Source organism: Centruroides sculpturatus, unplaced genomic scaffold, assembly GCF_000671375.1.
Source record: "Centruroides sculpturatus isolate CEXI.00-Female unplaced genomic scaffold, Cexi_2.0 scaffold252, whole genome shotgun sequence".
Lineage (NCBI taxonomy): Eukaryota > Metazoa > Arthropoda > Arachnida > Scorpiones > Buthidae > Centruroides > Centruroides sculpturatus.
The window spans coordinates 199,840-214,381 of record NW_019384463.1 but is presented as its reverse complement, the minus strand read 5'-3'; the positions used below and the strand labels follow the sequence as shown (position 1 = coordinate 214,381).

General features: G+C 26.5%; 1 protein-coding gene across 1 annotated transcript; it reads left to right on the top strand.

The window, feature by feature from the left end:
• The first annotated feature begins 528 nt into the window (after positions 1-528).
• On the top strand, positions 529-8,712 carry LOC111620941 (techylectin-5A-like). Its single transcript, XM_023362965.1, has 6 exons — positions 529-596; positions 690-823; positions 1,701-1,876; positions 2,067-2,070; positions 2,116-2,280; positions 8,456-8,712. Exons 2-6 carry the CDS (start codon positions 694-696, stop codon positions 8,710-8,712), a joined length of 732 nt encoding a protein of 243 aa, XP_023218733.1. The 5' UTR covers positions 529-596; positions 690-693.
• Positions 8,713-14,542: the final 5,830 nt, after the last annotated feature.

Below are 14,542 nucleotides of genomic sequence, written 5' to 3'. Positions count from 1 at the left end.
ATTCCGCAATGACAATCGCGGAATGTAATGAAATCGTATTATGAGAAAAAATAATAAAATCGTCGTAATAATTTTTTTGTTGTACTTAAGAAAATATTAAATATTAAAAAATACATTATTTTTAAAGTTAAACAAACGAAAACCAAAATCAAAGTGATGTAGAGATACGACACGCTTGTATATCGATGGCGTAATACACGTAACTGAGAAGCGAACGAAAAGAATCAAGTTGAATTAATTAAGTCGGAAAATCAAAATACGTACGGAAATACGGTATTACGTCACCACCTGTATTGGACGACCACCTGTCTAAAAGACTACTTTTTGAAGGAACAGTGGGTGGTCTCTACACACAGGTTTTACTGTATTTACAGACCAAAAAAAATCTATTTTTCAATGATTTTATGACGATAAAAACAAAATAAAATAATGGTTGATGCCATTAAATCTGAATTACGAATGGTAATAAATCACATCGAGTATCGAATTTCAATTCCAAGAAATGTTTTGATGATAATTTCTATTTCGAATGAGTTAGTTGCATTTTAGCATTCTTGTCCATGATATTTTAATATTTGTATCATTTCAAGAATAAGGTAGATTATTATTCTCTTATTTTCTTCAAAACTTCTGATTTAATTTCTATTTTATTAATATAAATTCGATGGTTTAAAATTTTCTAATTACAGTGAAATGTTATTCTTGCAATTTCTTCTTTTGTATTTATCACTGGATTTTAAGAAAAATTCAGTTTATTGTTCAAGTTGCAATAATCAGATAATGTCGCAATTTCTGAAGTTTACAGAAAACATTTTGGATCAAGGTAAACGTTTTTTAATTAATAATATTTTAAATTGGTCTTTGTTATTAATTGGCTTTTATTATTAATGCCTATTAACCTTCTTTGCTTGTCAGAAGTGTAGAAAATTTGCTATTTTACAACATTTGTTCAATTTTTCCATAGCTAATATAATTATTGGAGTATTTCCCGAAAAATACTGTCTGAAAATGTCACATACGGTAATTCAACTGTATTATACATTTACTTGTATTAATTTAAATCCAGACAGTTAATGCTCGTAGTAATAAAAACAATGATTTTGTTTCAATACGAATTTTAATTTCAATATTTCAAAACCGCTCATTTTCTAATAAATTGTCAAAATCAGATTTATTACTAAGTGGCCGAGGGATAAAACCAGTAAACAGTGGTAGTTGGTCGTGGGTTCACGCCTCACCGACGAGGAGTTTTTAAGTTAGTATTAGTAACACCTAAATAGGGGCCAGATTTACATAGAAAGTCCTCTTGGGTGGTATCCCCCTTCTCAGATCGCCCACGTGTTATTATATATATTACAAACCAAACCAGATTTAATACTAAGTTGCAGTGTATGTTGTATATAATTTATTAAACCACGATTTAAAGAATTATCTTTATTAAGATCAATTATATTGTATTGCTGGCTGGATGATTGAGACGTTAAAGACACTTTAGTCTGCTAGAATCTACGATAAACAGATGAATAAAAAATGTAATCACATTTTATTACATAAATATTATTAATTAAGTGAGAAAATGATATTTCTTATAAGAAAAATGACATTATTCTTTATTTTTATTACTAATTTAATAATTATTTTCGTTAAATATTTTTTTTTCCATCGGAATTTTTTCATTGTTATTCAATTGAATTTTTCAGCCAGCGATTTAATTAAACAATCCAATTCTTTCCAACTTGGTCCAATTGACTGTGCCCAAATTATGAAAAATAATAACGTTAAATCTGGAATTTATAGAATATGGCCTCTTGCTTGGGAAAAAGTAGGCAGTTTCTCTGTTTATTGCGATATGGATACCGACGGTGGCGGATGGACGGTAAACACTGCAAATTTTATTTAAAAAATAATATAACTTTTATCGTGTTCACTTTAAATTTTCTACAATTCAAGAATTTTTCTTTTGCATGAAGAAAGAGACTAACATCCAGATAACAACATTTTCGTCCATTGGAGCAGTGGACGATTGAATTGATGGTTTCAGGCATCAAGACATCGTCCAAAACTAGCACAGTACGTGGANTTATATATTAAATATTGAATTATTTCTTATATTAGGAAACGATAGAATACATGCAATAAGTAACCAGGGAAATTATTCTCTTCGAATTAATATGAAAGACTTGGAAAATGAAAAACGTTATGCGATTTATAAAAATTTTTGGCTCGATAACGAAGATCATTCTTATAAAATTCACATTTCTTCATATTCTGGAGATTCCGGTATAATTATTGTGATTTTTAATCTATTAATTAATTATAAAATACAGTCGACCCCCTATAACACTGTTGATTATTCCGTTTTATATGAATTCCATGTTGTACGAGTCACTTAGATTTTACAAATATGTGAGCCGTTCACAGCCCAGCACATGTATTTGTAAAATCTAAATGACTCGTACAACATGGAATTCATATAAAACGGAATAATTAACAGTGTTATAGGGGTGTCAACTGGTAAAAAATATTAATTTGGCATATAAATATTTATTTTAAAATTAATTATATTAAGAAATAATTTATGCATGTTTAATATAAAATTAATAGAAGACTATAATATATTCTACTTATTTATAATAATTTATATATAGCGTTTAAAAGTTTTCTTCTTACTAAAATTCATTTATAATTCTTGCATATAAATGCATAAATTAACGTTTAGTATTTCTTTTGTGTTTATGTTTAATAAGTAAATATTTGTCTCTTATAACTGACGTACGAACCTAATTTAATTTCGATTATTTTTATTTTTATTTAGTAACAACTATTAAATTTTTATGAATTATCGAATTACATTCATTTTATTATAATTACTTTATTATATAATATATTTAATCGTATTAATTAACTCTAGTAGTAAATTTATATGTCATATAAAGCAGTTTTTATTTAAAAAAAATACTTTATTTGATTATTAAAATTAATTGCTTTAAAGAATCACGTATCGATCGTTATTATGCTAATTAAACTTTAGACAATTAATGTAATTTTAATTAATAAATTCTTATTTTAAAAAAAAAAAGAAAATAGGATTTGAATATTATACATTTTTTATTCTAATTTTCTTATCTCTTATAATTCAGAGTTTAGATATTAAAGATAAAATGAAATTAAAAGATTTCATACAGACAGTATGTACTTTTATGTACAGTATAGCTTTGGCATGCTATAATTATGTTAAGGTTAATGGATTTCCATTAATCTTTTTGTGCCTCTCTTTCTCTTTTTCCTCTTTTCTCTCTTGTCTTTTTTCTATTATATATAGACCTATATAATAGTTCCTATATTAATATATAGGAAAATTTTTGAAGATTAAGCTACTTTTTATTCATATTAGCTGAAATATCTCTCGACTTTTTTCAGTTTTCTCAAATATTATATCCATTTGGCATTTATCATTTTATGCTAATTTGTTCCTTGTTGGTCGTGGGTTCGTATCTCACCAAAGGGTTGACTACGTGGAGTTTCTCGGGTTTTCTTCACGTTAGTAACACTTAAACAGCGGCAAGTTTTCCATAAAAGACCTCCCGGGAGGCATCCCCTTTCGCAGATCGTTACTTGTTAAAAATAATTTCAAAAATCGGATATTAATTACAAATCCTATCAATTGTTATTCGATATTTAAAGGAATTATTTATGAATAATCAATTGTTTCTTAAATAAATCTTCATACAGTTAGCTTTCGATGTTATATACCATTATCAGGGAAAAATCTAATAAAATTAAAAATTAGGGTTTTAATATTTTGAAAACAATTTCTGTGAGGTGCACGCACGAATTTACATGCAGTACACGTAGACACACATGCACGCACGCATGTATATATTGATGTACAGTTTGATTATAGTAATATTAAAACTGAAACAAAATCTAAAATTGAGATTATTTATTCTTTTCTTTCATTAAAAATTTTATTATTTTATCGACAAATTTCTTATCGCTGTATCTATTGTCGAATGTATTTAATCATTCAATGTATTGTGTAAATACATTGGATGATTAAATAATTGGACTGCAATTTTCTGTCCTTCTTTAATCTTCAGGACGTAGTTAAATAGATGAAAATCCAGACCAGATATGGAAACCCTTAGGGCAGGAGGCCAAACTTACTTCTACAGAGAAAAGAAAGAAAGATAGAATTATGGTATACTTATCCACTTAAATTATTTAAGTTATTGAAATTATTATAAGGATTAATTTGTATTATTTGGTATATATTATGTTACAAATCACTGGAAACGATGGCAAGGATGGTGTTCATATTGAATGTTTTTAACAATCTCGTACTGATTTTCAGAAATTCATACATAAAGTAAACAAATAAACTTTCATAAATACCAAAAGAATTATTGTACGTGCCATTATTATATATACCATTATATGCAAGGAAATTTAGGTAATGTGAAATATTCTCATGAGGACTTTAATGTGGCGCCATCAAGGGAATGATAATATGACTACTACTAATAATAATAATTGTCGCCCTATTGTGTGCTGGTCGAATTCATAACGGGCTTGCTAAAAAAGGGCTCTCTTGGTGCCGAAACCAGCTTTTAACCGTATGCAGTAAAAATATAATTAATTTTAAATACAGTAAATCTCTCTTTTAAGATCTAATTTGTTGTTATGGACGACTTAAGAGAGTTATCTTACAGTATCTACCATAGGTTCAAGATCATAATTGACACTATGCTTCCGTAAATATTTTAACTATATAACAATACATACAGATGAAAAAATACTGTATTTTATATAGTCATAAAACAAAATGTATAGCAGTCGTAAAAGTAGAAGATTTAAAATGAATTGTCTTAAAGCGGAGTTATAGTGGGTTTCTCAGGTTTCACTGGTTTCTCTTATTCAGAAAAACAGTGAAAAAATGAATTAAAAGTGTTTTAACGTTTCATCCTTCTCTATACTTTAGGAGCTCAATCTCACTGCAGAATCTACCTTTAACTTCATATAAAAGAGGATCTTATCCGCCTTTATATGAAAAATATGTTTAAATGATTATTTCTGGCAGTGGTACAACTTAAAAAAATATCATTAACGTGTTTTAATAATATAAAGACCGAGTTTTCTCGAGACTCTTATGTAAAAATGAACGAAATATGAAGATATTTCTCATTCATTTCAGTATTTATTTTACTTTTTTTGGGTTATTTGTTATTAAATATTTAATATTTAATAACAAGATTTATAAGTGGACTTTTTCCTATAAATACAGATAAAATTTTACAAGTGTAAACCTTTTAAAGCTTCATTGACGTGAAGAGCTGAGCGAGAAAAAGTATAAAAGTGCAAAATGCATTTAGTTTAACACGTCTATTTGCAATACGTTCTGAAGTATTGCGACAACATCAAATTCACTTTACTAAAATTCGTAGTAAAGTATACTACAAACTCTATCTTGAAAACATTTTCTTTTCTGTATTGATAATAAGTTTCTTCCCAATAACAAGAATAAAGTTTTCAATGCTTTATTGCAAGGGTAAGGATGGGTTTTATAATAATAATAAAAAAAATTGTAATGCCGAGAAAGTTAAACAACTCGTTGTTGGTTTATTCAGTAACAGATGGAAAACTATTAATTGCCTGATAAATAATCTGCTCTACGGTTCCTGAAGCAATGAAAATTTTAAAAATTTATAAATTCGGCCATTTTAACTTTTGTTAAAAGCTAAATAGCAATTAATTCAAGATATTGACAATGTATACACTCGCTAAGTTATTGCAAAAATTATTTTATTCTATATCTATTTTTTAAAATCGTTTTTAAATGTGTATATATATATATCGTGTAGATAAATTTATAATAAAAATATACTATTGTTTATTTATATTTTGTATTTAAAAGATAAAATTTCGTGCTTCGATTGTTATTAAACACCGAAAGAAATTCATAAAAATTTATTTTATATTCATTATTTTCGATAAAAATAAATATACTGAATCAATGTATCGACAATGATGTATCGAACGTTTTCTTGAAATGTCAATATAAGAGAAAATCGAATTTTCTTAGAGTCGTATTGCAAGCAAATGTTTTTATTTTTCTCACAAATTATATGTATTTTTCTTATATACACTTATTGTTTATGATCTTCCTGAGATACGTCGATATTTAGTTTAATTAATCCATTATTTTAATCAAATCCACACCTTATTTAATTAGGATAATTTATGACATTTTATATAGCTATGATGCTAAATCATTGAACAAAATGTAAATTATCATAATTCAAACATTTATCTTATGCTAATGCTTCGATGATGATGATGATGTCCACTGTCACAACATCATTTGTGACAGTGGACATAATTCATTTGAAAATATGTCATTGTATGATACAAAATGATCGATTTAGTAATTCAAAATTTTATTTTCTTACAAGAAATTCCGTTAAAGAAATATTTTCTTGTCTTTGTTTCGTTGTCGCTTATAATGGCGGTATTAATACTTGTAATGTGTGTTAATCCAGCTTGTGAGATTCCGTATTGTTTTATGGATAGTATCTATAGAATAAAATCGTATATATTAATGTAGTTTGAATTGTGTTGACTGAAGATTTACATTTTATTATACTCTTGCCTATTATACTAGTATCTATCGGTAGATATGGATTTGAATGTATTGTTATGATAGAATCATATCTACCAATTCCAGACTTCTTGGAATATTTTCCACAATATAAGTTTGATTTTTCTTCTGTTTAAAAATCTTTTACCCTAAATGATATCGTTATAATTGTAATTGTTTGGTCTTTCGTTAGATCTTCAAGAATAGTTAAATCTTCATGAAAATTTTTGGAAATTATCGTATAATGGAAATGTTTTTATGAATGTCTACAAGTCATTTTTTTCGACTGAAGAAATCTGATTGGCTCAGAAGATATAAGGAATTTTAGGTTTGAATCCCTTTTTGTAACGAAGCTTGTTTATAGAGTTTTTTAGAAGTTTATGGAATCGAAGCATGTTATGCGATTCCATAACAGAGATGCCATCCTTAGCGAAGAAAATCCTTTAATACTTAAAGTTTTAATATCAAATTTATCAGAATTTTTTATACAGATTATAGATTTATATAACTACCTTCTTTAATTAATAAAAGAATGAAGGCATTACGTAGAAAAGACTTGATTTTTGCCATGCCCTGGTAATTCGAAATGGCGAAAATGAAGACATTTTAGTCTTTTCTACGTATTTTTAACGTGTAAATTCGTTAGCCATTTTTCGAAAGAAATTATATATATTTTTTGGCTTGTCATCTGTGAAGTTTTTAAAGTGTTTTGCATATATTTCTACAGATGTAGCTTCTAATAAAAGGTCGTCTCTGCAATGGCTATTTCTGCAAAGACTGTTATTTCTGTGATTTCATATGGCGAATTCAAGACATTTTAGTCTTTTCTACGTGTTTTTAATGTATTATTTACGGCCGAAGTTAATGTTAATGTTTAAATTTATCAGTAGAATTATTTTCTTAAGAAATCTTGAAGAATTTTTATAAGAAATTTGTTCATTAAGTACTTTTTGTCAAATATTTTATTGAAAAACGCTCTAAACGATCAAAATATTCTACTTCATACATTCAGAGCTTATAATAATATATATTAACATGTAATTAAATGAATCGTGTTGTATAATTTCATTTAAAATTTTTGAATTCTTATAAGGCGCTATTAATTCATATTCATACTTTATAAATAAGGCCTATGTAAATACGAATCACTAGAATTTTCCAAGAATTTCGCAAATTTCCGGTAAATTATGCATAATAATGAATAATTCTAGAAGACAATTGACAAATTACTCGCATATTACTCGTATGTCATATACGAGTAATTTGTTATAGGCAATTGGTGAACGTTCACGCTTCCTCGTTATTGATTTTATTAATAAATAAATTATTCTTCTTATGAATAATTCACCATTAATGAGTAATTTTTACTGTTTATTTTTTAATATAATGACAAGTGACATATAAAGAAATTAAGTTTAATAATGTGTAGTTTTATAATGATGAATAATTTATATGAATTTAAGCAATATATAAATTTGCACGAATTAATTTTCTTTGAGAAAATACTTATTCAGTTTATACTTATTATTGTATTACTAGGACCTCTTTTGCTTCTTATCTTCTTTCTTCAGCTTAGACCCTTGAGTAATTTCTACTCCTTATGATGATAATCAGTTTATAGTTGCACCAATGAAGATGAACAGAATAGTCAAGATGATTATTTGAATGAATGATGAATGAATCAATTATTTTTATGTAATTTAAAACAATAAAAATTATATTTTAATTAGTTTTATTTTTAAAAAATATATATATATGCAATATCTTAAATAAATTTATTAGTTTTTCTCATTAATAACTAAATCTTTTGTAATTTAGGGGATTCTTTAACCGTGGCTAATGGTATGAAATTTACTACACAAGACAAGGATAATGATGTATGGAGTTCGAATTGCGCTGTTACTTACAAAGGAGCTTGGTGGTACAAAGACTGTCACAGATCTAATCTGAATGGACTCAACCTTAATGGTCCACACGAAAGTTATGCTGACGGAATCGAGTGGTATTCTTGGAAAGAACATCACTATTCTCTTCCAGAAATAGAAATGAAAATTCGTCCAGTTAACTTTAAATAATAATCAAATTTTTAAACTTATTTAAATCTCTCTAGTTATTTAAATCATAATTAATTTTAATTTATATATATGTTTTCAAGATTTGATTTGTTTTGTAAGTTTGATCAGAATTACAGTCTAAATTAAGACAAACAATAGATTTGGGTATACTTTTTCTCTTATTATAATTCAAAGTTATAACCCAAATGGCAAAGTTTTCGTTGATTTGACTAATTAAAACTTTAAGAATTATTTTATGACTTTAAGTTTACATATTTTCCTATGTAATCTCCTATGAAATATCTAACGTATACAATAGCCAAACTTTTCAATTACTTTCAAATAATAATTTACGTTCACATTAAAATATTTATTTATCAATCTTTATATGTAATTCTGATGTTATTTTATTAATCATACTAAAAGTATAAATGATATATATTTTTTTCATATTTACTTTATTTAATTTTTTTATGTACTAATTATATATGGTTTATTTTAGCTATTACTTTTTCATTAAAATACACTGTAGAGCATTGCTTCTCAAAATATGTATTCACGAACCAGTGTTTTTTACATTATAATCCATCACTTTTGTGAAATAAAATTCAAATTTTACTCATAAAAAATCTCATTAATTCATGAAATTATAAGTTTATTTGCTGTGTTGAATAGATTTCTAATAAGTTTGAATACGTTCTAACTTAGTTTATTTTATCATTTGTAATTTATACAATTAGTTTTCGATTATCCAATTGAAAAGTATCATTATTACAATAATATATAATAATGTACAATTTTGAAGAATATAATATATATTTATAAGATTTTCAAATATATAATTTTATTAAATAAACGAAACGATATCTTATAAAGCATTTAAAGTTTTATAAAATTGGAAACCAATTCTTTGGAAACTTTTATTTGATACAGAATTTACTTCATTACTATGTTCTTTGCATCGTAAATAATTCTTTTATTAATTCCATTTGCAATTTTCATGCTACAAAAAATATATAAAAGTTGTTTTTTAAATCAATTTTTTTCATAATATTTCAGTAGTTTAGAATGTAAAGAATGTTTTAGGAAGGAAAATTTGTTAAAATTCGAATATTTTCTACTTTATTTACTTAATAATTAAAGACGTTTATTTATTAAATGAAGGAAAACATGTACTGTAAATCTGTTATACGCTGTGGTGAATTAAGACCTTCCTTAGGACCCCTCCTAGGCACAGAATATTGGGGCCCTCTACATAATATTACACCATAATAACATTTAATTGTAGGTGTAAAATTATTCACAAATTAAGATAAGTAATTGCAACAATAAAATTGCTTTTTTTCTTCTAATTTCGGAGCCCTCGTGTCTTAGGGTCCTAGTTACGGGCCCCATATGCCTAGTAGACAATTGATTACACGAGATTAAATTGTAATAAATAAGCGAAATTTGCAAAATACTAATAAATTAATAAAAATAATTATTTATTATCTAATAAAATATTTAAGGAATATTGAAAGATTTATTTGGTTTTTTCCCTTCCATTGCATTGTTTTTGTTTATTGTCGAGTGTATTAGATTTCATATTTAAAATTATTTACACGTAAATAATATTAAATATCAGTATGAGTAGTGATCAATTCCTGAAAGAAATGATAGAATAAAAACCGATAGGAAAAATTGATTAAATATTGTCAAAGACAAATAACAATAAATTCATCTTTTAGTTAGTAACGTATCGATTAAAAAATAACGTTTTAGGAGGAAAAAAGCAAACATTTTTTCGCGCTTAAAAAATAAGTCAATAACACGCGGAAATAATTTATATTTATGTGATTTTTTTAAATCTAAAATATCTACTTGTAAATAGAATTTCCAATAACAGATTTAAATATATTCTGAACTCGTTAAATGATTTCATTAATTACTTTCATAGCAAATGTAAAAAAAGAAATTGTTGTCACGATTCTTCCTTACATAAAAATGTCAAATTAATCATTTTTATGATCACATTTCATTATTATATTTATTTCCATTCCGAATTAAAGAGCTAGAATGAAAATAAGTTCTTTATGTGATAAGGGTTAAAAAGTATTTCTTGAGTAAAAAATATAAATTTATTATTAATTTTCTTGTTAAAAATTCTTATATTTCACTTCATTACTGTTATGTGTATTAGCTTTTACATCTATTAAGTTGTTTTATCGTAATGTTATGTAATAATTGAGTGGCTGATCTATTAATAGTATACTCTTGTTTACAAATCATTTCTCAAACTGAAAATACATTCTTGTCCGAAAGCGTAAGAATAATCTCTAATCCATAGATAAGAGTTCAGTATAGTCTGTAGAATGAATCTCATCTGATTAGAATCTGGAGAGAGCGAGAAACCCCATACTGTTCCATGAAAATCGTGGAAAGACGGAGTAGAATTTGCAGTAGCATCATTGTCTGGAGCGGAATTATATTTAATATTGTACTGAGTTCCAAGTTTTTGCAAGAGATGCCATTACTGTATGAATGTACAATACAGAGACGGGGTTTCCGAACCCTATTCGAGATTTTTCTGTATGCTGTAGGTGCAGATTTCGTTTCCATGGACGATAATCTCACTCACATTAAGCTGAACTCGTCAATGATTTCTCGATAGTGAAGATATTCATCGCATGAAATGGTCAATAAGATATCTGGACCTAAATCCCATAGAATATGCATACGATGCTCTGTGGAAACGAGTTGCATCCCGCCAGCCTTCGCCAAGAGACTAAAGAGATGCAACGTAAAACATTCCCAGCAACTACAAAATGCTGTTGTTCAAAAATGGACTTTGCTCTCAAAAGAGATGATAAAGAATATTATAATCAGCGTAGCGATTGATGATTATAATATTACTTTCTGCAAGCAGCACAGCAATCGCTATGCTGTGCTGCTTGCAGAAAGTAACTATATACAGTAGAGCGTCGATTATCCGAAAGTCAATCATCCGAAACGTCAATCATCCGAAAGAATTCCAGTCAGCAAATTTAAATTTTCGCCAGTGCTGTGGCGCTGCAATCTTTGGCTATGTCTTGGGCTACTCAAATATTTTACGATTTTGATATTAAATTAACTTCTGAAGTATAATTTTTTATTGTTTTTATATTTTTCAATATATTTATTTTGTTTGTACAAAATAAAAACTTAATTTTTTACGATACAATAGTCTTTGTTAGGCTTAACATCGACGAAAATTCAACGCGAAGCGACAGGCAACGGAGAAAAATGTCAAGATGGGATAAATTAATATATTTTTTCGTACGTAATCGGTTATCCGAATCACCGATATTCCGAACAACCCCAGTGCCCAATTGATTCGGATAATCGACGTTCTACTGTATTATATTAAAGATTACCTGTGCAAAAAGATTTATGCCAACGTCTAGTAATTTTTCTTATTGCCTTTAGTTTGACGTAATTTAAAGTAAATTTTTACTTTTCAATTATTTTTTCGCATAAAATATATAATGTCAATTTTCATACTAATCAATGGTTCCTGAGATTTAGATCAAATTAATAATTCTACATGTTTTTTTTTTTTTTTTTTTTATATAAGTGTATTAAGCCGAAATATTTCCGTCCGAATCTTTCGTCTTTTATACTCTACACGCACCTCTTTAAAAATTATTTTAACGTTGAAACGATCGTAGCAAAATGCATTAGCTAGTAAATTTTAATTATATAATAAATTATATTAATAAGTTACTCTATGACTGAACTAGTTTAAAGAAAATCGAACATAAATTGAAAGAAAAGATACGCGCTTTCTATAAATTAGAAACTTTCTAAAATAAAGTGATTTTTGAATTACAGTTTCGACAACGTTGGAAATCACTCTTAAACAATTGCCTTTAGCAATTTCTACAGCGAATGTAAATGTTAAAGGAAATTATTTAACAATTGCATCAAGTTTGCCAGAAGTAAACGAAACGATATTGTCAATGCTTCAAGAATTTTTGTAAAGAACGTAATGATTTCATCGATTAACAGTGACTTTTACATCGAAGATATAGTTATAATTTCCTTTATTTATAACTGTATCGTATTATAAAATATATCAATTTATATTTATTGCTATCTAAACACATATAATTAAGAAATTCCAATGAATCAAAAGAAATTAAGTTAGAAGACAGTGAAATTATTGAAAATCGTTACCGGATGAAAATTCTAATCATTAGAGCATTTAAGATTCCTGAAATAATTTTAATTTTGAATGTATGCGAGAAGATAAATGATCAAATTGCATTAAAAATCAATGGCATGTAAGAAGCATCTTCACAAATCATCAAATGACACGTCCAGTGATCAATCTCCAATCTCTAATAACAATGCATTAAAATGATTTTGTCATTAGTTGCAAAAATAGTGCGTAAAATATTGGGTTTTTCTTGCTAACATTGTCACAATAATCGTCTAGAATCAGCGTTGAGTATAGATATTAGAGGTAATATTTATATTCGATGCCGAAGTTTTTACTTCGAGCATTTTTTTTAAATCATTATGAAGATTGATGATTTGTAATCAATCAGTGTTGCAGAAGTTATTCATTTGCAAATCATCCAACGTTATTTTTTAATTTATTGTGGATATATAATGGTAACTTAATTCAAACTGTAAATATAGTTTTTTTTTTTTTTTAAATATGGTATTTCTTTATATTTTGAATTACATGTTACTGTACTTCAATATTATATTAAATAAGACTGAAATATTATATAAAATTTGAAATTTACATTATATGTTACTCGAAAAAATAGAATTTTTAATAAAAATAAAGTAATAAAATACTTCTTACTGATAAAATTCCAATAATTTAATTAATTTAAGTGTAAAGAATTATTTGGATTTTAATTTATTGTTGATATTGTTTTTCAAGAATTTGTAAAACTGCTGTTAAAAATTCAATAATACTTCCAACTCACAATGTTAAAGATAAAACATAACATAAATTATAAATAAAATATTCATCTGTTCGTTGTATTGAGACATAAAACTAATTTATCTTGTAATATTTACGAAATAAAAATTACAATATATAATTGATTACTTTATTTTAAAATTTGTGTGAAATAATACATTGTGTTTCGTGTTTTCGTATGGTTTTAGATTTTGATTGTGTTTTTGACATTGATAAGACATTGATATGTATGAAATTTTCCACACCACAGATGATTTAACATAACACCTGCTAGGAACCACTGTTTGGGAAAAAATCTATTATAGTACCTAACATTTTATCAAAGGTCTCTTACCTTTACTTTCCATTAAATTTATTAATAGTTTACTAGTTTTAATTTAGTTTTAAATAAAGTTTTTTGTTTTCCTTCATTCTCCATTATTACTTTTACCATTACACTTTTACATCACTCAAAACTTTTGGAACTTTCCTCGATGCCTTTTTCACCTTCTTACCAAGATGCTTCAGGCTATCAGTAGTATTCAATAATGCACACATATTTCACGTATGTGTCTCTATCGATCTCACTAGATGTCAAGTGTTTCTTTCAACACCATCGCTTTCATTTTTTTCACATTTATATTCTTTACTCTGTTGTTTTTATTAGTTTTATTTATTTTTTTGCAAAAATTTAAATATTANTGTGTTTTAATATATTAAAAATAGATTAAGTAAATATTTTAGAAGCAATTTGATTAGTTAAAATTATATTATTTATTTCTTCATCTATACGTTCGCTTTGTATTTGAAAGTTTGCATTCGATTTCTCCGTCATGCTTAAAAACGGCGAACACTTTTCAATTTAGTCGCTTCTTCAAAATTCGTCTAATTCAAACACTTTAGTTTTGATAAATA